The sequence below is a fragment of the Pteronotus mesoamericanus genome, unplaced genomic scaffold (assembly GCF_021234165.1).
Source record: "Pteronotus mesoamericanus isolate MK-2021 breed Mesoamerican mustached bat unplaced genomic scaffold, CSHL_Meso_final contig_202, whole genome shotgun sequence".
NCBI lineage: Eukaryota > Metazoa > Chordata > Mammalia > Chiroptera > Mormoopidae > Pteronotus > Pteronotus mesoamericanus.
This window is the reverse complement of record NW_026555086.1, coordinates 2,023,074-2,045,574: the sequence shown is the minus strand read 5'-3', so window position 1 is coordinate 2,045,574 and position 22,501 is coordinate 2,023,074. Positions and strand designations below refer to the sequence as shown.

The 22,501-nt window shown below is 54.4% G+C and overlaps 1 protein-coding gene across 3 annotated transcripts; it reads left to right on the top strand.

Moving 5' to 3' along the window:
* Positions 1-343: 343 nt before the first annotated feature.
* VPS35 (VPS35 retromer complex component) lies at positions 344-21,639 on the top strand. 3 transcript variants are annotated; one of them, XM_054570293.1, is made up of 18 exons: positions 350-418; positions 3,041-3,270; positions 4,649-4,747; positions 5,664-5,760; positions 6,316-6,439; positions 6,916-7,098; positions 8,636-8,849; positions 9,737-9,820; positions 10,200-10,309; positions 12,083-12,179; positions 12,286-12,434; positions 13,776-13,983; positions 14,299-14,454; positions 16,124-16,246; positions 17,948-18,127; positions 18,621-18,860; positions 20,000-20,143; positions 20,707-21,639. In XM_054570293.1, the coding sequence occupies exons 3-18, from the start codon at positions 4,733-4,735 to the stop codon at positions 20,884-20,886; spliced, it is 2,304 nt and encodes a 767-aa protein (XP_054426268.1). In that variant the 5' UTR covers positions 350-418; positions 3,041-3,270; positions 4,649-4,732; the 3' UTR covers positions 20,887-21,639. The 3 variants fall into 3 exon arrangements, with proteins under 3 accessions (XP_054426267.1, XP_054426268.1, XP_054426269.1); XM_054570292.1 differs by lacking the exon at positions 3,041-3,270 and having other exon boundaries at positions 344-418; XM_054570294.1 differs by lacking the exons at positions 350-418; positions 3,041-3,270 and having other exon boundaries at positions 5,579-5,760.
* Positions 21,640-22,501: the final 862 nt, after the last annotated feature.

The following is a 22,501-nucleotide window of genomic DNA, read 5'->3' as shown; positions in this document are numbered from 1 at the left end:
CAATCATCGTCTTCTTTCTGCGCATGCGCACCCGCGTGTACGCGCCAAGATAGATAAACGTGGGCTAGCGGCTCTTACTCCTTTCATTCTCCGTTCTTCACCGACTCGCTAAACGCTGCCTTTCCCTCTTGCTGTCTCCTTCCTGTCTCCGAGCGAGCCCCTATTCTCGGCCCCGCCCCGCCCTGTCTCACATTGTGGAGAGACTGGCTGGCGCCTCAGTCCATCAGGCCAGAGTTCAGGGCAAGAGCCAATAAATACGCGAGATTTGGGTTCCTAGAAGCGGGCCAATCGAGGAGCCGCCTGCCGGTCCGGGGGCGGGGCTAGAGAGGGCGGGGTTGGCGGGGCCGTCGCGTCACCTGACCGCGGGAGGCTCCGCGCGGACCGTGCTGATTGCCGCAGGTCCAGGGGAGTCGCCATGGTGAGTGCGGAGGGCCGGCGGGCCCCTGGCCGACCCTTCTCCCAGCCCCTGCTCTCTCCCACCGCCTCGGAGCCCTGCGGACGGGGTTAGGGCCCCGGCGCCCGGTTGCGGTTCAGACCGGCCCGACTTGGCCTGCGGGGTGCGGGACAGGCCGGGGAAGGCCGCAGGCGGGCCGATCCGCGCCGGGGTGGGCGGTGGCTCCTGGACGCAGTCGAGACTCCGAAACGGACGGCCGCTCCCAGGGGGTGTCTCGGCCTGTGGGCGCCTCTCAACGCAGTCGGCCACCGCCCCGCTGCGCCCTGAGCCCGAGTGCCGGCTCTGAGCGTCGGGCTGGGTCGGGGGCGTGCGGAGGGCCCGAGGCTCGGAGGTGGCATCGGGACCGGCCGAGAGGTGGCTTCCCTGCGGGCGTCCCACCTGGGTGCCTGGTAGTGTCTGCCGGCCCCACGCCCTCTCTTGTGCGAGAAATGCCCAGCGGAGGGGCCGTCACGGTGCCCTGGCCTTTCTCGGCCTCGTCGCTCCCTTGACTGCGGTGCTTTTCAGCGATTTCTAGGGACTCGCTTACGTGAATTTCCTGGAAGGACTCGTGCTGTGTGATTATCTAGTAACATCTGGTCATTGGGCACCTTGGCTCCCTTATTGGTCTCCCCATTGACAAAACCCAAGTATTCCACTTGCTGGAAGTAGGCGTTCTCAGCGCCGCGGCGGCGGCAGCAAAGCGTGGCGCTGCTGTTGGCCGGTGAACTGGAACTTCCTCAAAACGGGAACCCTTGTGTATGGTTTCCAGAAGGGCAAGTTGCCACTTGCATTTTATTGGCGTTTTGCTGATGTCTGCACCATCTCAAGGATGCGCAGGTGCACTGCACGTCGGTGTTAACGCTGGCGCTTTTCGCTGTGCAGACAGGCTTTGGAAACTGGCTTCCCTCTACATGTGTTAATGCCGGGAAGCAGAATTACGTGTTCGACACACACTACTTTCCTTCGAAATGTTGTCGTAGAAGGTGATTGTGCTTGTGGCTCAGAAGTTTTACAGTTGGGAATTGCTGTAAGAGCAGGGCAGACATTTCCCTAGGATTGGTCTGTTTCTCAGCATTTACCGGTTGACAAATGAAAAACCTTAATAGAGAATCCCCTGAACTGCGATTCTGCTCCGGGTGAACCCGCTGAGCGCAGTAAGCCAGATGCACAGCCCTGTTCTCAGGAATTTCATTGAGAAGGAAAACTTGAGGATCAGTCTTGCCAGAGTCACTGTCTCTGCCTTGGGCAAGTCTCTCAGTCTTCTTTGAGTCTCACTTTTGAATTTGAAACCAAGTGCTGGCTTCTTTGGCTCTTCCCAACCCTAAATTCTAGGACCCAGCATCTGGGTGCCCTGTATGTGGGCACTGGCAACACACAGGCCTTGCAGCCATGGAGCTCAGGCATCTAGAGGGGGTCATGGGGGTCGTCGGGGTGGAACTGAATGCAGCGCAGTCTGAGGATCCAGGAACCGGCATCGTCAGTGCTGTGCTGGGGTCTCTGTGTGGAAGGGGCAGTGCTGCCTGGGAGATTGAGAACGGCCCCAGGAAGTACGGTGATGCGGGAACTGAGACAGCAGGAAGCTGTGCAGAGATTCTCCAAGGGGAGAAGGAAGGGCACTGCGGGAGACGAGGCTGGGGCAGTGAACGCCGCGGTGCCTGGGTCATCCCGAGCCCTGGGGACACAGAGGGGGAGGCGGCCGGGGATTCAGACTGCTCTCCCTCACGAGGTTCCCGCCCCTCACCAGCCTCGGCTCTCCCTACTTCAGTTGTTCCTTTGTGCCTTACCATGTTTCAGCGGCACTGTCGCTAACGTGAAATTCCGTGTGTCCATGGGGTGGGTCATTTTCATTTTGCAGGGGTCGGGGTTATGTGGTTAGGTTACTCGGCGGCATGTGAGGGGAGAGGTGGACCAACAAATGCGTTGCCAAGATGAGTGGAGACAGTTGTGCCTGCGGAGGATGGGACAGTAGTGGTGGCACTTAGGGAGTGCACATTGCTGAGTGCTGAGCTTTGCTGAGCTTCGCGTCTTCATTTTATTCTCCCTGACAGTGACGTGAGTGCTCCTAGTCTCCCTGTTTGATAGAAGAGGAAACGAGATGGAGAGTGGTTTTATAATTGAGGTCACGATGACCTTTGCTTTCGCTGCACCTTATAATTGTTTGGACTTAGGAGTGCTGTTTGGCTTGGGCGTCAAGTTAAAATGGGCCTAATCTCCAGTGTTAATTTGGTCTTCATTCTGCAGTGCTTCCGTTTTCCTCTGGTTCACATAGCTGCTAAGTACAGAGTTTATAAATGGAGAACCACGTGGCTTGTGTTTGATGAGGACATGTCCATGTTATGAGTGTCCTGCTCTCTGCGACATCGTCTTAGGGTGCTGTGTAAAAACACCTTTCTTTATTAAAGCCTTAGCTCTTCATTTGTAACTCCTTTGTAATAAGTTGGTAGTTTTTAAACCAAGTTGATACAAATAGAAAAATTTTGCTAAAGTTTTATCTATTATAGATCACTGAATCTAGTTAGTGCTATACAAATATTTTTGTAATTATTTGTAATCTCTTTATAACCACAGTTTTACTTGCTATAGAAAAGTAATAATTATCCACCACAGCCAACAGGTGGAAGCAACCCAAGCGGCCATCCGCGGCTGAGTGGGTAAGATACGGTCTGTCCGTGCAACGTGGTGTTTGCTGTTCAACCTTAGAAAGGGAGGGAACCGCGCCACAGGCCGCAGCACGGGTGGCCCCGAAGGTAATCGGCCTGGCGAAGTGAGCCGGGCACAGAGGTTACACGGTTTCACTCAGGACCTACCCAGCGAAGTCACACTCACGGGGACAGAAGGTAAAATGGCGATTGCCGGGGGCCGAGGACGCATGGAGCTCCTGCCCCCGGGAACAGCGTTTCCATTTGGAAAGATGGCGGATGGCGGTCATGACTGCGAACGACGCGAACATACCTGATGCCACCAAACCGCACAGCTAGAAATTGCTAAAATGGCCAACTGTGTCATATATGTTTTAACACAATAAAATGGTAATTATAAAACTTTCCTGATGTATCACTACTGTCTGTGAGTTGACCATCTGAACTTAATGAAATCCATTGATTCTAGTAAGTGTTAAATCTATTGCATCCGGGGTAATGAGTCAAAAAAAAAAACAACAACAAAAAACCCAAGCCAGAGCAGGCCTCATGGGGGTTCTCGGGGGGATGGAACGCGATTCCATCGTTCGCGTATACCGCTGTTGGTTTATCCAGCTGCTGTTTCTTTAGTCATTTTTTATTAAATACATAATCTAAACATTCCAACACCAGCTCATGCTTTCATTCATGGAACGTTTGTGAAGCACCCGTTATGTGTCAGGCAGTGGGTCCCAAGGGTGCAAAAATGACTAACAACTGTAACGTGCTACACACTGCACCCGGGGGTAAGCACGGTGTTCATTCTGCCGGACAGGTGGACCCCCCTCATTTTGTGAGCAGGTGTTTGCTGATGGCAGAGCATGTTGAGATATGCAGGGCAGGGCAGAACAGTGTTCATTCTGGTGTCGTCATTTATTAATTACTGTACAGGTGTCCATGCAGACACCTGTAAACCGCTGTGTTTTGTCCTTTATAACTGCAGCTCTGTGTCTGAGATGATTGCCTGCAGAGGTAGGCCCTGGGGCCGAGCGCTCTTCCTGGAGCTCTGGGACAGGTTGATAGCGACAGCCTGGCCTTTTCAGTTCTGAGCTGTGCAACCCCCGTTACATGTTGCTTGAGGGGGTCCGCGTTCCGTAAACCAGCTCCTTGGTCTAAGGATAGACCAAGATGCAGATGAAACGTTGCCTACAGAGAAGGATGCTTTTGGGGAGTGGGCAGACTATACCCCTTCGCAAGTGCGCGGTGGGCTGACGGCCATATTCTGGGCGGACTCGGTGTGGTAGGGAGCGTGGGCCGCGCCAGCCGCCCTCTGGCTCTGGGAGACGGCGGGTCGGGAGGGTGCTCAGCCAGCTCCGGGAGTCAGGTCCCGTGCACGTCGCTGTCCCCTCCCTCCGTGGCGCGCTGGCATCAGGGCCTGGGCCCAGTGGTCTGCTCAGCGGCTGTCCACGCGGATCGGCGGGCCGGGGCGCGCGCTGGGATGGGCCTTCCAGAACGCCTGGGGGAGGGCGGGGCTGGAACAGTGGGGTTGCTGGGGGGGGCAGCTGGGAACTGACGGGAGCCTTTCTTCGTTTCCCAGCCTACGACGCAGCAGTCGCCTCAGGATGAGCAGGAGAAGCTCCTGGATGAAGCGATCCAGGCTGTGAAGGTGCAGTCGTTCCAGATGAAGAGATGCCTGGTGAGGGCGGCCGGGCACCTGGTGGGGCCTGCGCCTGCGCCGTGTGCGCACGGGGGGCGCGTTCGCACGCTTTCTGTTGGGGTTTCTAGCTTTTTTCTACCTTGAAGCCTTTTTTCTCTCCTGAATAGATGTGCATGTACTTTTTGGTGAACACTAGCTTAAGAATTATATACACACCTCTTTATATACAAATTCTAAAATCATTTTAGTAGGCGATAACCTGTGTAGAAACTGTAGATTCTCTGGATTGAAATTTAAGAAATGGAACCACATAGGCTGGCACTTTAAGTTACAAGGTGCTGTGACGATGACAATCGTATCTTACTGTGCCTCACAGTTTCTGAAGCTCAGCAACGCGCTCCCTTAACCAGGCCCATCAGCTGTGCTGCTTTTCTTGCAACACGTTCGCACAGAAGAAGAAAGGCTGGGAGCAGAGGGTGCGGGCGGGCGGGTGGGTGCCCGCGCTTGCTCTGCCTCTTCCCGTGCAAGTGGTGCTTCCTGGAGCTAAGGGGTCGCTGCTCCAGACGTCCTGAGAGTCTGCAACCTGCGACAAAGCCATTGTCAGTCTAGTGTCCTGCTTCAAAAGAATCAGCCGCCAGCCTCCCAGATTGTGGGAGGGCATAGACCAGTGGCGCGGCGGCGGGCTGGGAGGAGGGGCGCGGGCTCGGGGTTTGCCGGGCAGCCTGCGGTTCTGGGCACGTGAGACTTGCTGTTCTCCGCACACTGCGAGGATGGCTCACGCCCCTTTCTTGCCAGGAGAGAGAAGGCAAGGAGAAGTAAAGTTGAGCTTTATGGCATTGAAATAACATAACGTGTTGTGTCCCTTTAAAGCTGTGTAACAGATACCTGGCGCGGGCTGAATAGCGAAGCGTTTGTCTCGGTAAGCGCCTCATCGATTCTCTCGGTGCCTCTGCAGGACAAGAACAAGCTCATGGACGCTCTGAAACATGCCTCCAACATGCTCGGCGAGCTCCGGACTTCCATGTTGTCACCAAAGAGCTACTATGAACTCTGTATCTTTTGAATGTTGGAGGAGGAACACTTTGACTATGTTTTTCTTGATAAGGCCCTGTTCTGTTTGTTCCTTATTAAGTTTTTCTGGAGTTACACAACTTTCTTCATTGTCTCAGCGGTTAGCATCCCTTTTCCATGCAAATGTGCCAAGTGACGAAATGGAGAACTCAGTATCAGAAACCCTCTCTGGGCCTGACTTCCTCTCAGCGGGCTTGAGTGGTGCCTCGGGGCCCAGGCCCTTGTGGGGCGCGACGCTGGGCAGCAGCTGGCTCTCGCGTGCCACAGGGTCTGTCCCGCAGGCCTCTGAAAGAGACAGGCGTTTGGCGACGGGCCATTTCAGCCCCTCCATCCTCTGACGGCGGTCCTGGTTCTGGTGCTTGGCCGCACCAGACCTTGCTCTAGAGTAGGGAAGTCCCCCAAAATCCGGCCTTCACGTCGCACGCTCTGGTGACGGCCTGGTGTCTAGGATCTGCCCAGTAGCTGAGGGCCGGTGACAGGTCCCGAGTCCTCCCCCCAGTGCCCAGTGCGTTTGAGCCCTTAATCGGAACGGGAAGATATGGCCATTTCCGACGAGCTGCACTACCTGGAGGTCTACCTGACGGATGAGTTTGCCAAGGGGCGGAAGGTGGCGGACCTCTACGAGCTCGTGCAGTACGCCGGCAACATCATTCCCCGGCTGTGAGTGCCACCGCGGGGCTGTCTCGGCGCCGCCCCCTGCGCGTGACTGCCACCAAAATCGGCAGCTTTGCTAGACACCGATTTCAAAGCTATTTAACTTCTTAACAGACGTGATCAGCATTTTGGTAGAGAATGATTTTTTAAAAGTTTTAGAGTAGAATTAATTTTATTGTTTATATAGATCATTGAGAAATTTTGGAAATAGAAATGTACATACTTTGTTCAGTGTCTCGACTGCTAGAAAAATGAATGCGACAGTTCTTCCAATTAGTGTTTAAAGGCGATGGTTATATGCGCATATTTGTACGGGTATGGGTGCATGTTTTACATCTGATGGTATTTTTTAAGTCGTGTAGGAGAAAACCAGGCCCCTGTCTTGTTGATTTCATATGTTTGTATTCGGTATGTTTGGACATAATTGAATTCTCGACTCAAGTATGTTCTTTCTAATCGACTGTTTCCTTGCGATTCTCCAGCTACTTGCTGATCACGGTGGGAGTGGTCTACGTCAAGTCCTTCCCCCAGTCCAGGAAGGACATCCTGAAGGACCTCGTGGAGATGTGCCGTGGCGTGCAGCACCCCTTGAGAGGCCTGTTCCTCAGGAACTACCTTCTTCAGTGCACCAGGAACATCCTGCCCGACGAAGGGGAGCCAGCCGAGTGCGCGCTTTTCTTTCTTCCCTCCCTCTTCCCTTCCCTTCCCTTCCCTCCCTCCCCCTCCCCCCTCCCCCTCCCCCTCCCTCCCCCTCCCCTCCCTCCCCCCCTCTCCCTGCTTCCTTCCATTTTACTTATTTTTATAGAGAGGGGAAGGGAGGGAGAAAGAGGGAGAGAAATATCCATGTGTGGTTGCCTCTTGCGTGTCCCCACTGGGGACCTGGCCCGCCACCCAGGCCCGTGCCCCAACTGGAAGTCGAACAGGTGACCCTTTGGTTCGCAGGCCAGCGCTCAGGCCGCTGGGTGCCTTTCTTTCCTCCTCTAGTTGGGCTGGGGTTTTGTTGTAGAATACCTGGGAAGTATAGAAAGTGTGTAGAAGGAAATACACGTCCACAGCTGCGGCTGCCGGGAGCCTCTGCAGCACCGAGGAGGAACCCGAGCAGCAGGCCCGCGGTGGTGGGGCGCTCCCCGGGGTTTGTGGTGCGGGGCGCGCCGCCCCTCGCGAGAGCCGTGGCGGCGTTATTGGAACCCGCTCTTCCTGTTTAGCGCAGTTGGGAGCGTTTCCCCTTCCATCAAATAGCGTGTGAGACCATGGAGTGAGGGCGTGTTCTTCCCTTTTCCCATGAGCTTTCTAGTGTTCACACTGTCTCTTGAATGTCTGTCAGTTTTTATAATCCGTGGACCGGACTGCTGGCTCCCCTGGAATATAAGTGACTAATTATTTGTGCACGCAAGTTAGATGATAACGCCAAACAGGCACAGCAGAAGCTGTGGAGAGAGCCTGCCTCCTGGGTGGGCGGGGCTCCGGTGCCCGCGGCCCCTGCGCGCCTACCCCCGCGGTGCCGGCCGCGGTCGCTGCCTGGGCCACCTGTGCTCCCAGGAGAACTGGATTCTCCTCTAACGGGAGAATGGAATTCTTTCTTTAACGCTTATTTATTCACTTATTTCTAAAATATACAATTCAGGGGTTTTAGTATATCTGCATCAACTCCGTTTTAAAAGAAAAAAATACACATTTTCACAATGCATGTGACAAAAAATGGTACAGAAAAGATAAAAACAGTAGAGAAGAATGTTATTTGCTTTATTATGATTTGACTCCCAATTTTGAGCACTTAATTAGGTAATCAGTAAAGAAATTTGGAAAATTGCTAAGTGCCTTATCTTAGGAGGAGCAAAAATGAGCAGGAGACGCAGGGCCCTGTCCCTCCCCCGTGCTTCCCCGCGCTTCCTGTCCACTGGAAGGTGTGACCCATTCCACAGTGAAGTGGTGGCGTCACCAGCACAGCGTGGCAGATGTTTTAGGCTTTTTGAATTAATGTCATGACAAGTCTGGCTGGTGCAGGGAAGGGAGAGAGGGGAAGGATCATGTCCCTTTCGGCCTGTGCTGCGTCCTCTCCCTGGGCTTTTCCCGTGAGTTTGTCTGCCTTGAACACGGAGCCCAGGAGGGGGAGGTGCAGAGGAAGCGCGCCAGGAGGGTGGGCAGGGTTTGTCCTGCGTGTCAGCCCGGCGCGCGAGCCTTCTTCCATCTGTGTCCCTGCAGCGAAGAGACCACCGGCGACATCAGCGACTCCATGGACTTCGTGCTGCTCAACTTCGCGGAGATGAACAAGCTGTGGGTGAGGATGCAGCACCAGGGGCACAGCCGGGACCGCGAGAAGAGGGAGCGGGAGCGGCAGGAGCTGCGGATCCTGGTGGGCACCAACCTGGTGCGCCTCAGCCAGCTGGAGGGCGTCGGCGTGGAGCGCTACAAGCAGGTGCCTCTTCTCGTGGGCCCCCCCCCTTGTGGCATGAGTTACCGTTGAAACCTGACTTCTCAGCTGAGATATTTTTGTCGAGTAGTAGGTACCACGTTGCAAATCATGGGCAGAGACGACTTAAATAAGCTGAAAGATTGATTTTGAGTTTTTGCCTATGGAGTGGAAGATTGAATTACCAATTTTCATCTTAAATTGAGAAATACTATATTCTGTTGTAGATTTACTCTAGAGTTATCTAAGATACTGTGGTGTTGGTGAAAGTTTAAACATGTAAGTCAGTGGAGGAGAATAAAGCAGGATCAGTAGACCTTTTTTGGAAAGGACCAGGTAGTAACTATTTTTCGGCTCTGCGAGCCGAGTCGTCTGTACATGCTGCGCCCTGTGGGTTCTGCTGACCCAGCAACGGGCAGACCCCCAGCGTGGATGGTCCGGAGCGGACCGGCGTGCGGCCCGTGCGCTCAGCTCTCTGAAGGCGCACTAGCGGCCTGTGCAACACGGCGCGGGGCACCTGGGCGTCTGCGTGCAAGCCCGACCCCTGGCGGCCCGCCCCACACCAGGCTGAGCATCTCAGAGACGGGTCAGGCACCTCGATCTAAAATCGGAAGCCAGGAAACTTCCTGGAGAAAATGCGAAGGAACTCTTTATAATCTTGGATCCGACAGACATTGCTGAGGGTGCAAAGAGCACAAACTGGAGATAAAAGATTGATGAGACAAATTAGTGAATGACTTTCCTAAGTAGGAACACAGGATTTTTTATTTAAAAATGCTCCTGTAAGAGTCTGCATTTTAACCTGGAAGTGTGGGTGAGAAAACCCTAACCCAGGCCTGCGAGGCTGGCAGCCCAGGCCGCGCGGCGCCTCCTCAGCCCGGCTTTCCCCCCAGGTCGTGCTGGCGGGGATCCTGGAGCAGGTCGTGAACTGCAGGGACGCCCTGGCTCAGGAGTACCTCATGGAGTGCATCATCCAGGTGGGCCAGGCGCGCCGGGGCTTTTTAAGTGACCCATTTTATACTGCATTGGTTTTCGTTGTTTTGAAAAATCTTGATAGAGTAGAAAGCAAGTTTTCCAGAATAAAGAACACTTTCTCCTGCTAACAATGCGCTCCTGTGCTTTTCTCCCTCGTGCGCCAGAGGCGCAGCCACTGAGCCTTCCAGGCCCGGTGAGCCTCACGGAGCTGCTGGGGGGCTTTGGTCAGTGGCCTGTTTCTCCCTGGGCTTGCATTTGGAGAGGCTTAAAAGTTACGTGTTTTAATCTAGTCGTGTGAGATCAAAGTGATTACCCCCACAAACATGAATTTTAAGTACCGCGAGGAAGTCCTGAGTCTAAGGCTAAACACTCTGGTCGCAGGTGTTCCCGGATGAGTTCCACCTGCAGACGCTGAGCCCCTTCCTGCGGGCCTGCGCGGAGCTGCACCAGAACGTGAACGTGAAGAACGTCATCATCGCTCTCATCGACAGGTGGGGGCTTCCGCTGGGCCTCGGGGCAGCGAGCGTGGCGGTGTTGGGAATTGTGTGTTTCTGTTATGTCCTGGTTATAGGAATGATTTTAACGTAATTACACTAGTTAGTTCTGTGAGCATCAGATTCTACCAAGAGCTTGCGTATCCCAGTCATGAGAGAGCATGTGACTGTGGCAGGAAGCATGGGGACAGGGACCAGTTTTACGCTCTGCATTTCATTGTTGTTTGCAGACACTGTTATGCAGGCCCATCATTTAAATCTTGGAAATCCAAAGGTTACGAAAGAACAACATTTGTTCTCACCAAGAAGAAAGTTATCTTTCAGTGGGTACCAGTTGTTTTGGGAGTTGTCTTTATTGAGTAGCCACAAAATATAGGTGATTAAAAATGTTCAAGTAATCATTGTCGTCATTTGTTTTTCTAAATCCTTACCTGAGGATGTGTTTATTGATTTAGAGAGAAAAGTAGGGGGAGGGAGAGAGAGAAACATGGACTGGTTGCGTCCTACACCCGCCCCGGCCGGGGATCGAACCCGCAGCCGCCTGGTGATGGGATGGCGCACCAATCCACTGAGCCACCCGGCCAAGGGCATCACTTTTTTTTTTTTTTTTTTTTTTAAAGAATTTTAAAGTATTACTGTGTTAGTAAATTACCTTTAGGTTTAAGTTTTACTTCTGTAGCCCTTGGTCTTGTTTAAAAGTGTAAAACCTTCCCTGACCTGTGTGGCTCAGTTGTCCCATGGAGCGAAAGGTCGCTGGTTTGATTCCTGGTCAGCGCACCTGCCTGGGTGGTGGACTTGGCCCCTGGTTGGGGTGCATGCAGGAGGCACCCGGTTGATGTTTCTCTTGCATCGATGTTTCTTTCCCTCTCTATCTCCCTCCCTTACCCTCTCTCTAAAACTAAATAAATAAAATGGGACAAAAAAATGTAAAACTTGGCCTTTGTGGATTTAATGCAGGTCTCATTGACAGCCATGCCCAGCGCCAGCCCGGAACCTGTGTCCCACTGGCGACGCGCAACAAGCAGCTGGCGAGGATCTAGGTTGACAAATACTGCCTTTTACGGAGCTGTGTTCTGAGTATCTAAGTTACCGGCTTTAAAGTCTGAGTTTATATAGCCGGTTTCTCCAAATCATCAGCACAGTCCTGGGCAGTGAGAACTGCGTGCTGCTTGGGCCCGTGCTCAGTGGGGGCAGGAACCAGGTGGTCCTGCGTGGGCGTGGCGGTGCCCTCAGGCATCTGTGTCAGCAGTGATGCTCTGTGTGGGGCACCGCGCGGAGCCGTGCGACCAGGACATGCTGAAGGTGGCCACGTGACAGACGGGGTTGTGCACGGTGCCGTGCGTGGGAAGTAGGAGGTCGCCTGACTGCTTTTGGAATGGGTGGTTTTAAACTCGACAGCAGTAAGGACGCAGTGTCTGACAGTAGCACCGTCGATCTTTGAAAGGCGATTTTTATCATCATGGCTGTTGAGTGCATTTGTCACTTCAGCGCACTGCTGTCTGTATCTGCTTGGTTAGGTGTCAAAGAATTTGGCAAAACTGGCCTGTGGAAAGCCTGTCCGTGGGGTGCCAAGTGCGGTGCGTAGGCAGAGCGCTGCGAGGCAGGGTGGCGGCGGCCGCTCAGTGACCGCTGAGCGGCTTAGAGACCTTGTCGGCGTGTTCTAGAGCAGCAGCGCAGCTGAAAGCAGGGAGGAGCGGGCGGAGGAAAATGCCGTCTCTGACCGCCACCCCAGGCGCTGTGTCTTCTAAAATTAGGCTTGTTTTTTTTCAGATTAGCCCTGTTTGCTCACCGTGAGGATGGACCTGGAATCCCAGCCGACATCAAGCTCTTCGATATCTTTTCCCAGCAGGTGGCCACGGTGATACAGGTGGGTATGGCTTCCCTCCTGGGGCCTCGGAGCCTGGAGCTTTCCCGGCAGGCGGGTCCTGTTGTGATGGTTTGAAATCACTTCTGTGGCTTTCTCGACATTCCAGTCCAGACAAGACATGCCTTCGGAGGACGTGGTGTCGCTGCAAGTCTCCCTCATTAATCTTGCTATGAAGTGTTACCCTGATCGTGTGGACTATGTTGATAAAGTTCTAGAAACAACAGTGGAGATATTTAATAAGCTCAACCTTGAACAGTAAGTCAGAGTTATATTTTTGTAAAAGCCCTCATTACGCACGTTTCGGTCCCAGATTTGTTTTTTTTTCTCAGTTCCTTTTTTTAAATGGGAGCATTTGTCTTGTTTTAAGCATGTGTTCAGTTGACACGTTTGGGGCTCATCAGTGTGGAAGGTGGTGGCCTAGTTGTGTACGTGCATCACGTAGAGGCACCTGGGCCAGAAGCTGCGCCAGGGGCGTGTGTCCAGGGCGGACCCTTTGGTCTGTGTGAGTGAGTCCGGATTTAAACTGCTGGGGAAACTCTTTATGTCATGCCGTATTTCTACACTACATGTTTCCTATAGATGAGTAAGTTGCAAAAAGTTAGGGGCATGTGTGTCTTTTAAGGTGCAGAACGGAAGTTGGTTTGCAGCGTTGTTTTGTCTTGAGCTTTGATCTCTTGATACCGCCAAGGGCACTGCAGCCCTCTGCTCAGAGCTCCCTCTGCTCAGAGCTCCCTCTGCGGTGCTCGCCTGGGCTGGTGGCTCCCCCCTGTGGCCGTCGTGGGTGCTCCTGGTCCCTTGTCTGTTCCCTGCTGTCCCTGCCTGTCCCTGCTCCACACTCCTGGGCCAGAGCCACTGGACCCTGTCACTCGTGGCTTCACCCGTCTCCCTGGCTCTTCCGGGGCATCAGCTGCACCGGGGGGGTTTCTCTCTCTCGCCTGTTTATTCCCCTTTTTTTCTTTTGGTCTGTCCCCTTTTTTGTTTACTTTTTTTATTTTGAAAAGCATTTCGGATCTTGAATAACAGTAACGTATCTGTAGTTTTCCTTACTAAGTGGTTTTTATAGTGACATGAGACAAAGAATTAGAAATCCCAACCTCTAGGGTTCTCATCAATACTGGATATTCCTCAGTCTCCGCGGAAGCCCTCCCCGCGGCTCCTTAAATTCTGCTCCGCTCCCGGATTTCCCAGCATCTGAGGCAGCAGCAACCGCTTGCCTTTCCCCTGTGGTGTCGACTTGCTCGTTGTGCGAGGACTTTTCTTCCTACGCTTTCACTATGAGTGTATGGTGGTCATCAGCTACCCTAGGAGCCTGAGTGCCCCTTCGAGCGCTTCCCTGGGGGGCGGCGGGTTCCAGGCAGTCTTCGGGAGCCCTGCCGCAGGGCGCCGGCGTCAGCAGGGCAGCCCTGGGCGCCTGCGGGCATTCGGATGGGTGTCTTGGAAGGCGGTCGCTGGAGTACCGTGGGCGGTGTGTGGTTCGCCCGCCCTGTTTCCTTTTCCGTGTGGATGGCAAGTGTCCGGTTCGCACGCGACAGGCGCGTGTGCGCACGTGGGAAGGCAGTGCCGCGTGGTGACGGGCTGCCGCGCTCCTTCCTGCAGCATTGCCACCAGCAGCGCAGTCTCGAAGGAGCTCACCAGGCTCTTGAAGATCCCTGTGGACACGTACAACAATATTTTAACGGTCCTGAAGTTGAAACATTTCCCCCCGCTCTTCGAGTACTTTGACTACGAGTCCAGGAAGAGCATGAGCTGTTACGTGCTGAGCAACGTGCTGGATCACAGCACAGAGATCGTCTCTCAGGACCAGGTAGGAGGGCTCCAGCTGGCGCTGCGTCGTTGCGGGGGGTGCATCTGTTCCCTAGATTACAACACTGGGGCTGCGTGAGGAAGGGATGACACAACAGCCGTGTCCTTGCCGGAAAGAGAACGACCGGTGTTGACGAACGCGTGGCGCATCTCTCTCCAGACGCTTGTCTGTGCGCGTCACCACACACGGACGTGCTGATAAAAAAGGGACGTTCCTGTCGCGGCCGTTTTGTGACTGCACAGCTGGGAACACTTTCGACCGTGGCTTTTCATAGTGATGGTCTCACCCAGTGGCTTTCTGTCTCCTGTGTCCCAGGTGGATTCCATAATGAACCTGGTGTCCACGCTGATCCAGGACCAGCCGGACCAGCCTGTCGAGGACCCCGACCCAGAGGACTTCGCTGACGAGCAGAGCCTCGTGGGCAGGTTCATCCACCTCCTGCGGTCCGAGGACCCCGACCAGCAGTACTTGGTGCGGGTCCGCCCTTCTGTGCCCGTCACAGCGCCCCGGGGACCTGGGTGCAGGCGGCTCACGTGCCCTCGGGTAGCTGGCACTCTGAGAAGGCCTTGAAAGAGTCGCAACTGAATGAGAGATGAAGCGGAATTGTAGACTTTCACTTTATTATAAACACGTAGTTATCATCTTCTGGAGCTTATGAGGAACAAGTTGGTTGCTCTGGTTTCCTTTGAAGACTTCTTAAGAATTGGAAAAAAGCCTGTCTTTGTTTAGTTGGGTGTCCAGTAATCATTCCTCGTTCATATTTCTTAAACTATGTGTTGCTTTTAAAGTAGAGGCAACAATCCTTGCCTTCAGCTGTATTTATGTTCCTAAGGTTTGCAGGTGTAAGTTGTGTGTGTGCCACCTTGAAAGTGTGTGAAGACTTGAAAATTCACAAAGCCTTTTCCTTTACCCCCTTTTCCTGGGGAAGAGCAGTCAGACGTCCTCCCTCTCTGGCGTCCTCAGTACTCGTCTGTGAAGTGACCGAGGCGCGCGCCCGGGCGGCTGGCGGGGGAGCTCCCTTTCATGGCAGAGGGCGCAGCCGGCTGCCGGCGACTGCGGGCCCAGCAGACGAGCTGGTGGGTGCGTGAGGGTCGTGCGAGGCTGGGTCCCGACGTTGTCCTTGTGGCTTCCTTTGTCACAGCTGACAGCCTGTGCTCCTTCGTGACCCATGTGACCAGGAAGCTGACCTCTGTTGGCGGTGGGACAGCTGGGACTTGGCTTAGTGGCAGGCATGCTGGGCACCGTGTGTGAGCGGTCGCAGTGGGGACCGCCTGGTCGCCCACATTCGTGCGGGTGCCCGGTGTCCCCGCGCCCCGCGCCCTTGCCTGACTGTGTGGGCGTTTCTGGTCGCGCACCGGGCGGTGGTTACTAGGAGCTAGGACTCCCTGTGGCCAGCGGCCCGGGCCGAGGCTCAGAGACCTTTAAGGCAGGGGTCGTTGCTCTGCCCCCCCGGGGGGGGGGCGCACCCCCTTCCCCTCTGTCGTGTGTGTCGGAGAATCCCTCGGGCCTGAGTCCGTCCCCCAGTGTCACGCCCACTAGAAGGCGCTGCGTGAGCGCTCGCCGCCCTCCGAGCTGAGGAGACCCGTTTCTCAGCGGCCCCTCTGAGGCGCCCTCCGTCACCCTTGGCGCGAGTGGTCTGCTGTTCTGGATTAGGGGCGGGAGATGCCGGCAGGCTGCACGTGGCTGTTTGCGACCCTGTGATGGCCGATACTTCCGCACGCGTGCCCTGGGTCAGGTGATGTCACACTCCGTGTCCCCGTGACTCTAGGAGAAATCTCCTACTCCATTTTTCCAATGAAGGGAGAGCTAAGAAGGCGAGCAAACTGCCCAGGGTTGTGTGAGCAGCACGTGTTGGACCAAGTCTTGCCTTTAGGGCCCCACGCCTCACAGCAGACCGCATGTGCGGGAGGGCGCGCCCATCGCTCTGCGCGCTGACACGTGCGCGGCCCTGGGCGTCCCTGCCTGTGAGGCGGGGCTCGTGTGTGTCTCAGGGTGACAGGCAGCAGGGCTTGTGTGGGGCCGGAGGGCGCAGTGCCGCCGGGGGCCTGGCGGCGACGGAGCGCCCGGAGCCCCCACCTCATTCTGTACAGGACCGGCCACAGCGCGGAGAAGCTGACGGTTGTGTGTTTTTTTCAATCAGATTTTGAACACGGCCCGGAAACACTTCGGAGCCGGCGGGAACCAGCGGATCCGCTTCACGCTGCCGCCCCTGGTGTTCGCGGCCTACCAGCTGGCCTTCCGCTACAAGCAGAGCTGCAAAGTGGTGGGTGCCCCCCGCGAGCCACCCCGTCCCGCGCCTCCCTCTGTGTGCGCCTCAGCCTGTGGCCGCTGCAGGCTTCAGACTCACATCTGGCAGCCAGCGGTGCCCTCAGGTCCCCGTGCCACCGGCCCTCAGCTCCCTGCTCCTCCTGTGCTTGGCGTCCCTGACAGACGCAGGCAGGGTGCGTCCTGGTGGAGGGGCGGCCGGGCCCGAGCAAACTCGTAGAAATGAGAGTGAGCCCGTTTAAATGTGCCCGGGCCTCTTGCCGTGGGTAAAGGTCGCTTGTGGGATGCGATCACACTGCTGCACAGCTGGCCCAGACGCCGAGAAGGACGTGCTCCCCGGACCCTGCTGTGCGCTGCCCCGTCGGGGAGGGCCGGCCCAAGGCAGCTCTGCCTGCCGGGCGGCTGGGCGGTGGCCTCCCTCGCCCTATGAGACCTTCATCGAATCAGTTTTTACTGTTTACGAGCTTATTCCCCCGCCAGCAGGCTGGCGGCTCAGGTCGTCACAGGCGGGGTTCCATGGGGACCTCCTGCACCGAGTGCACCTGGAAGCTGCACGGCCAGGTCCCCGTTACGGAACAAGCCTCAGAGAACTTAACTCTCGGGTGATGGGGAGACGGGACCACCCTGCAGATTGCCGGCAAGGCCTGTGGCTTGTGGCCGGGCTCTGTTGGGCCAGCCGCTCGTTCAGTCCCTCTCCAGCCTCTCGTGGACGGGTTTCTGCGAGAGCGCCAGTAGCCATGGCAGCCGGCACGCACGCACCAGGGGCTGGGCACCGTGCTGGACCGCACACCTGGTGCGTTGCATGAGTCCTCGTAACAAGTCCGTGGCTTTTCTTTCAAACACAGAAAGAACATGGATAAAATGGGGAACCTCACTAGTGGGCACAGCACTGACCCCTTTTAGAAGTGCCACTGGCAAAGAGAAAAGGAAGGTAGGAGTCAGCGATGGCAGCGGTGCCGCCTTCCCGTCTCGCAGCGGCGGGAATGTGCGTTACTGCCATCTTTCTAGAAAACCGATAGTACGCACTGGAGCCATGAAAGTCCAATAAATGTGCTTCTGAGAGTTTGTGCTGAGGAGTGGGCAGGGACCGAATGAAGCTCTGTGTACACGGGTCGTTCACGCGTGGTGGCCCAGTTGTTCCCAGAAGGGCACGGTTACATGTATCATGCTTTATGCCATGTCCAGTTTGTGGGATATAGTCTCACAATGAAAATGACTTAAGTAATGTTAGTATCATGAGGAACATTGTTACGACAAAGTAACAGAAGAAGTTGGATACAGATTACGTGCAGTCTGAGCCTAATTTAACCCTTCCAGTGAGCTGCTGTGAAGTGGAAAAGAGAAACTATACACAGAGACCCCTGTTCTGTTACGTTTTCAAAGAAGACAGAAGGGAAGACCTTAACTCCAGAAGCTTTTCAGTGACTGGTCCTGGGTGGTAGAATTAGGGATGATTTTTATTTTTAAAATTCTTCTGTTTTCCTAATTCTGTCCGACCTGGGAACGTGTTGCTTGTCTGATGAGGAAAACAGACACGGGACATGTGGAGGGTGCGGAGGCGCCGCGCTCAGGTGGCCGTCGTGAGCGGGGGCGGCTGTATTGCTTTCTTTGTCTGCCCTGGAGAAGTTTAGATTCAGTAGACGTTCTTGAGCAAGTTGATCCTGAGCTTCAGGTGGTGGAACGTGTTTTCTCGTCGCAGGACGACAAATGGGAGAAGAAGTGCCAGAAGATCTTCTCCTTTGCGCACCAGACCATCAGCGCCCTGATCAAGGCGGAGCTGGCCGAGCTGCCCCTGCGGCTCTTTCTCCAAGGGGCGCTGGCCGCCGGAGAGATCGGCTTTGAGAACCACGAGACCGTGGCCTATGAGTTCATGTCCCAGGTGACGAGCCACTCCCTCGCTGGGTTGCTGAGCCGCCCTGCTGGGCTCGGTCCCGCGTGCTGTCCTGATGGCGGGGTCCGCGGGGTCCGCGGGGTCCGCGGGCTCGCGCTCATTGAGTCTGTGGCCGCCCCTTCCGCGCCGCCTCGGGACTTCTTAGTGCCATGCTCATGGGGACTGGCGGGGCGATGGAAACTCAGCCCTTTGCTGGGTGCCGGGGAGATCGGAGATTGCCCGGTGGGTCATGGTGAAGCTTTCGTGGGAGACAAAGGTCCTTAGTTAATTCAGTTGGGGGGCTCTGGGTTAAGAACGTGAAGACCCGTTTCCTTATTGCAGCTTGTTGGCATCTTCCCTGGGTTGCCGTGCCTCTTGCCCCGCGCCTGTCCCCGAGGGCCCACACGCTCTGGTCCGAAGGGACTCTGGCTGGAGGTCTGGTGGGACTGCTTTGGAAAGTGCTTGGTTCTGTCTGAAAGTCCCTCTGCTTTGTGTCCTCCAGGCGTTTTCTCTGTACGAGGATGAAATCAGTGACTCCAAAGCCCAGCTGGCGGCCATCACCCTGATCATCGGCACTTTTGAGAGGATGAAGTGCTTCAGTGAAGAGAACCACGAGCCCTTGAGGACGCAGTGTGCTCTCGCTGCATCCAAGCTTCTGAAGAAGCCCGACCAGGGCCGAGCCGTGAGCACCTGTGCCCATCTCTTCTGGTCTGGCAAAAACACGGACAGGAACGGGGAGGAGGTGAGGGCTCTGCCTGGGCTGCTGCGGGAGACCGGGTCCCTGGCGGCGGAGGGGGGGCGGGGGAGCTGGGGAGGGCTGGCTCGTGCCCTGCAGGGAAGGCATTGGGAGTGCTCGGGCACCTGGCGCAACAGCTTTGTCACAAGAGATGGAAAGGAGTGTGTAGAGTGACATCCTGCAGTGAAGCCTCAGCTTTGAGACCACTGTAACCTAGCAGGTTTAACCATGCCTTTAAATAGGCTGCCCTGGCTGGTGTGGCTCAGTGGACTGAGTGCCGGCTGGCCTGCGAACCAAAGGGTTGCCAGTTCAGTTCCCAGGCAGGGCACATGACTGGGTTGCAGGCCAGATCCCCAGGAGGGGGTGTGTGAGATGCAAGCACACATCAATGTTTCTCTCTCTCTCTCTCTCCTTCCTTCCTGTTGAAAAAATAAATAAAATAATCTAAAAAACCTTAAAAAGATAAAATGGCTCCCTAGCGCAGGCACAGCCTGCTGCATTGCGCGTGCCGCATGGACTCCGCAGACACTGCGTCCGGCGGGTCTCGGCGCCATCCCCAGCAGCCTGTGCTCACTTCCTGTCGGTCCCAGTCATTCTGGCAGTAGTTTGGACCTTTTCCTTATCATTTGTGGTGATAATGGAGATCACGGGGATTTGGGACCTGTGATCTTTGATGTTGCTACTGGAACTGTGGTGCTGTGAACTGCCCCCATGTAAGATGGGGTCTTGGCCGTCGGCTGTGTTCTGACCGATGAGCCATCCCCCATCCCTCCCCCGCTCAGCCATCCCTGCACAGCGTCGGTGGCCTGCAGTGCAGCCTCAGCGCGGCTTGTCCGTGCTCGGGAAACCGAGAGTGGGGGGGCTCGCTCCACGGCGACGCCCGCTGTGTTCAGTGGTCTGGGAACCCACGTGTTTCTCAAGTGTGCCTGCGTGAGAACATAAAACATACGTAAACATGCAAAACAAATAACCTGTTGGCTTTAAAAAAGAACTCTGTGCTTTAGAAAATGAAGGTTTGAGTTCTCCGTGTCCCTGTAGAACCTGAGCGAGGCACGGGACTGCCATGTGTATCTCCTTGTGTGGACTGGGACGTCTGGGGTCCCTCCATCTCTGTAACCGTCCCCCCCGCCCCCCCGCCATTCCAGCTGCAGGGAGGCAAGCGGGTGACGGAGTGCCTGAAGAAAGCCCTCAAAATAGCCAATCAGTGCATGGACCCCTCTCTGCAAGTGCAGCTTTTTATAGAAATCCTCAACAGATATATCTATTTTTATGAAAAGGAGAACGATGCGGTAAGTGGGCTGACGTTTTCCTTTCCTGCTCTTGGGTTTGATACATGCAAAGGTTTATCATTCTGGTACTTTTTTTGTTTACAAGAGTCAGGGCTGGGGGAGTTCGCCTGTCAGTCTCTGTTTCTCCCAATACCCTTCTCTCTCTGTGTCTGTGCATCTCTAATGAAGAAATTGATTATGTGCAAGGGAGTTCCTGTCTCTTTTCCTTAGGGACATTTTATAAAAATAGTTGTTATTTAAAAACTACACAATAGTTTATAGACACTAAGTGGTAGGCTGACTTGTCATCCTGTACAAGTTTAGAATAATTCCTAAAGAAAGAATGATGCTTTATGCTGCTAACAGTACAGTGTTGGTCAAGATTTGTAGGTTAAATGATACTTTGCTAGTGTTGGCTTTCTGGTTCATGATGCTCTGTATTTTTTAACCTTTTTTTTTTGATGAATAGTCTATTGTTGCTCAAATCGGGAGCCCTGTTCTCATCTCTTTTTCTCATAATTACCTGGTAATTGGTGAGGGTAGCACAGCCCCTTCAATTCTTCGTGGCGCATCCTCTCCTGTAGGTCACGATTCAGGTGTTGAATCAGCTTATCCAGAAGATCCGAGAAGACCTCCCCAACCTTGAGTCCAGCGAAGAGACGGAGCAGATTAACAAGCATTTCCACAACACGCTGGAGCACCTACGCCTGAGGCGGGAGTCGCCCGAGTCCGAGGGGCCCATCTACGAGGGCCTCGTCCTCTGAGGGGCGGGCCGCCGCCCCGTCCTCCCACGTCTGCGGAGGGCTTGTCACACTAGGCCTCCCTGCCGTAGACCGTGCCTTCCAGAGATGCCGAGGCAGGTTCCCCGTTTCTTACCTGTGATGTGTTTGGCCCAGCACCTCCGGACGCTCACCTTCAAGACCTTAATACAGTTACTCACTTCATAAGTGTTCAGGCTGTCTGATCGCCCACAGTAGCATGATTGATTTGCTATTTAAAATTCCTGTGATGGTAAAAAAAAACAAAACAAACCAAACAAATTCTTAACAACCACTTCTCTTGGCTACTAATGGAACTCTCCTTCCTCTTCCCGCTTTGTTTCACTGTTGATGCGCCATTCCCTTCGCTGCCTGGGAGACTAACCCAGCAGCGTCGTCTTGTCTCTCTGTTCTCTAGTTCACTTTGAGATTAATTTAGAAGAAAGGATTACTGTATGTGAAATTCAGCTTGGGCTTTTCCCTAAATGCAAAATAAGGCCATGTATAATATTCTCCCTGAAACTAGAATATATTAATGCATGTTTGAGAATTTTAAAGCGCCCTGGTCAAAGCCAGAAGCTATATTTTGCATATTTGGACTCAGCCATCCATTAAGAATCTATGTTGTCCTCTTGACATATTTATCAAAGTAATTTTTGTTCTAAATAGTATAAAATAGAAAATTTGTGATCTATATAATTTATGTATAACCTTCATTATTGTAAATTTAGGGGGAAATGCATCATACAATTATCACTCTTTTTTTTTTTTTTTTTTGCACCAGTGAAAATAAAGTTGCTATTAACAATGGTGGACTCTCGTGCTTGATTCATGAAGGGGACTAGCCGACGCCTGTAGGGGGCCTGGTCCTCTGAGGGGCCGCCCGCCGCCACGTCCCCCCACGTCACGGGTGCCCTGGTGACCAGGCCTGGCAGGGGCCTTGAAGGGTGGCTGTTGGAGTCTGGCTGGTTTCTCATTCTCACTGTGCTGGGTTAAATTGGGCGTTACTTAATTTTTCTTTTTTACTTACTTGTATTTATCCTTTTGAGGACCCTGTTTCCTCATTTCTAAAAGGGGGATAATAGTATTTCCAGCCTCCTAGGACGGTTTTTGGAGTGAGAGGGAAGCAGGCAAAGCCTGTGGGGGTGTCTTGCACAGGAGACCACAAATGTTACCTATGATTGGAGGTTAGAGTGCCTTTGATGAACAAATACGGACAAAACACACCTTTAGTACATTTAATCTGCGTGCCTGCGTGTAGGCGACGGTGAAAGAAAAGGAGTTTTGGTGGTGAAGGGCCGGGAGCCTCCGAGGCCAATCCTTGGTTGCCGTGGACGGCAGTCTAAATGCTCTGCCTTTTTCGCTGCACTCCATTTCCAGGCGTGGCTTGTTAGTTTTCTGGAAATCATCCCAAAAGACCCAGTTCAACTTCATCCAAGTTCGTCCCAGTAAACGTGGACGGAAACAACGGCCCGCCCAGCCAGGAGGTGGCGCCCAGGCGCTGTGACTGGGTTGGACGCGGGCTGCAGAGGGCGGGGCTCCTGAGCTCTGGGGCCACGCAAGCTTTCCTTCGATTGGTCCGGGAGCCACAGGGCCTTGTCCAATCAGCAGTGCGCGCGTC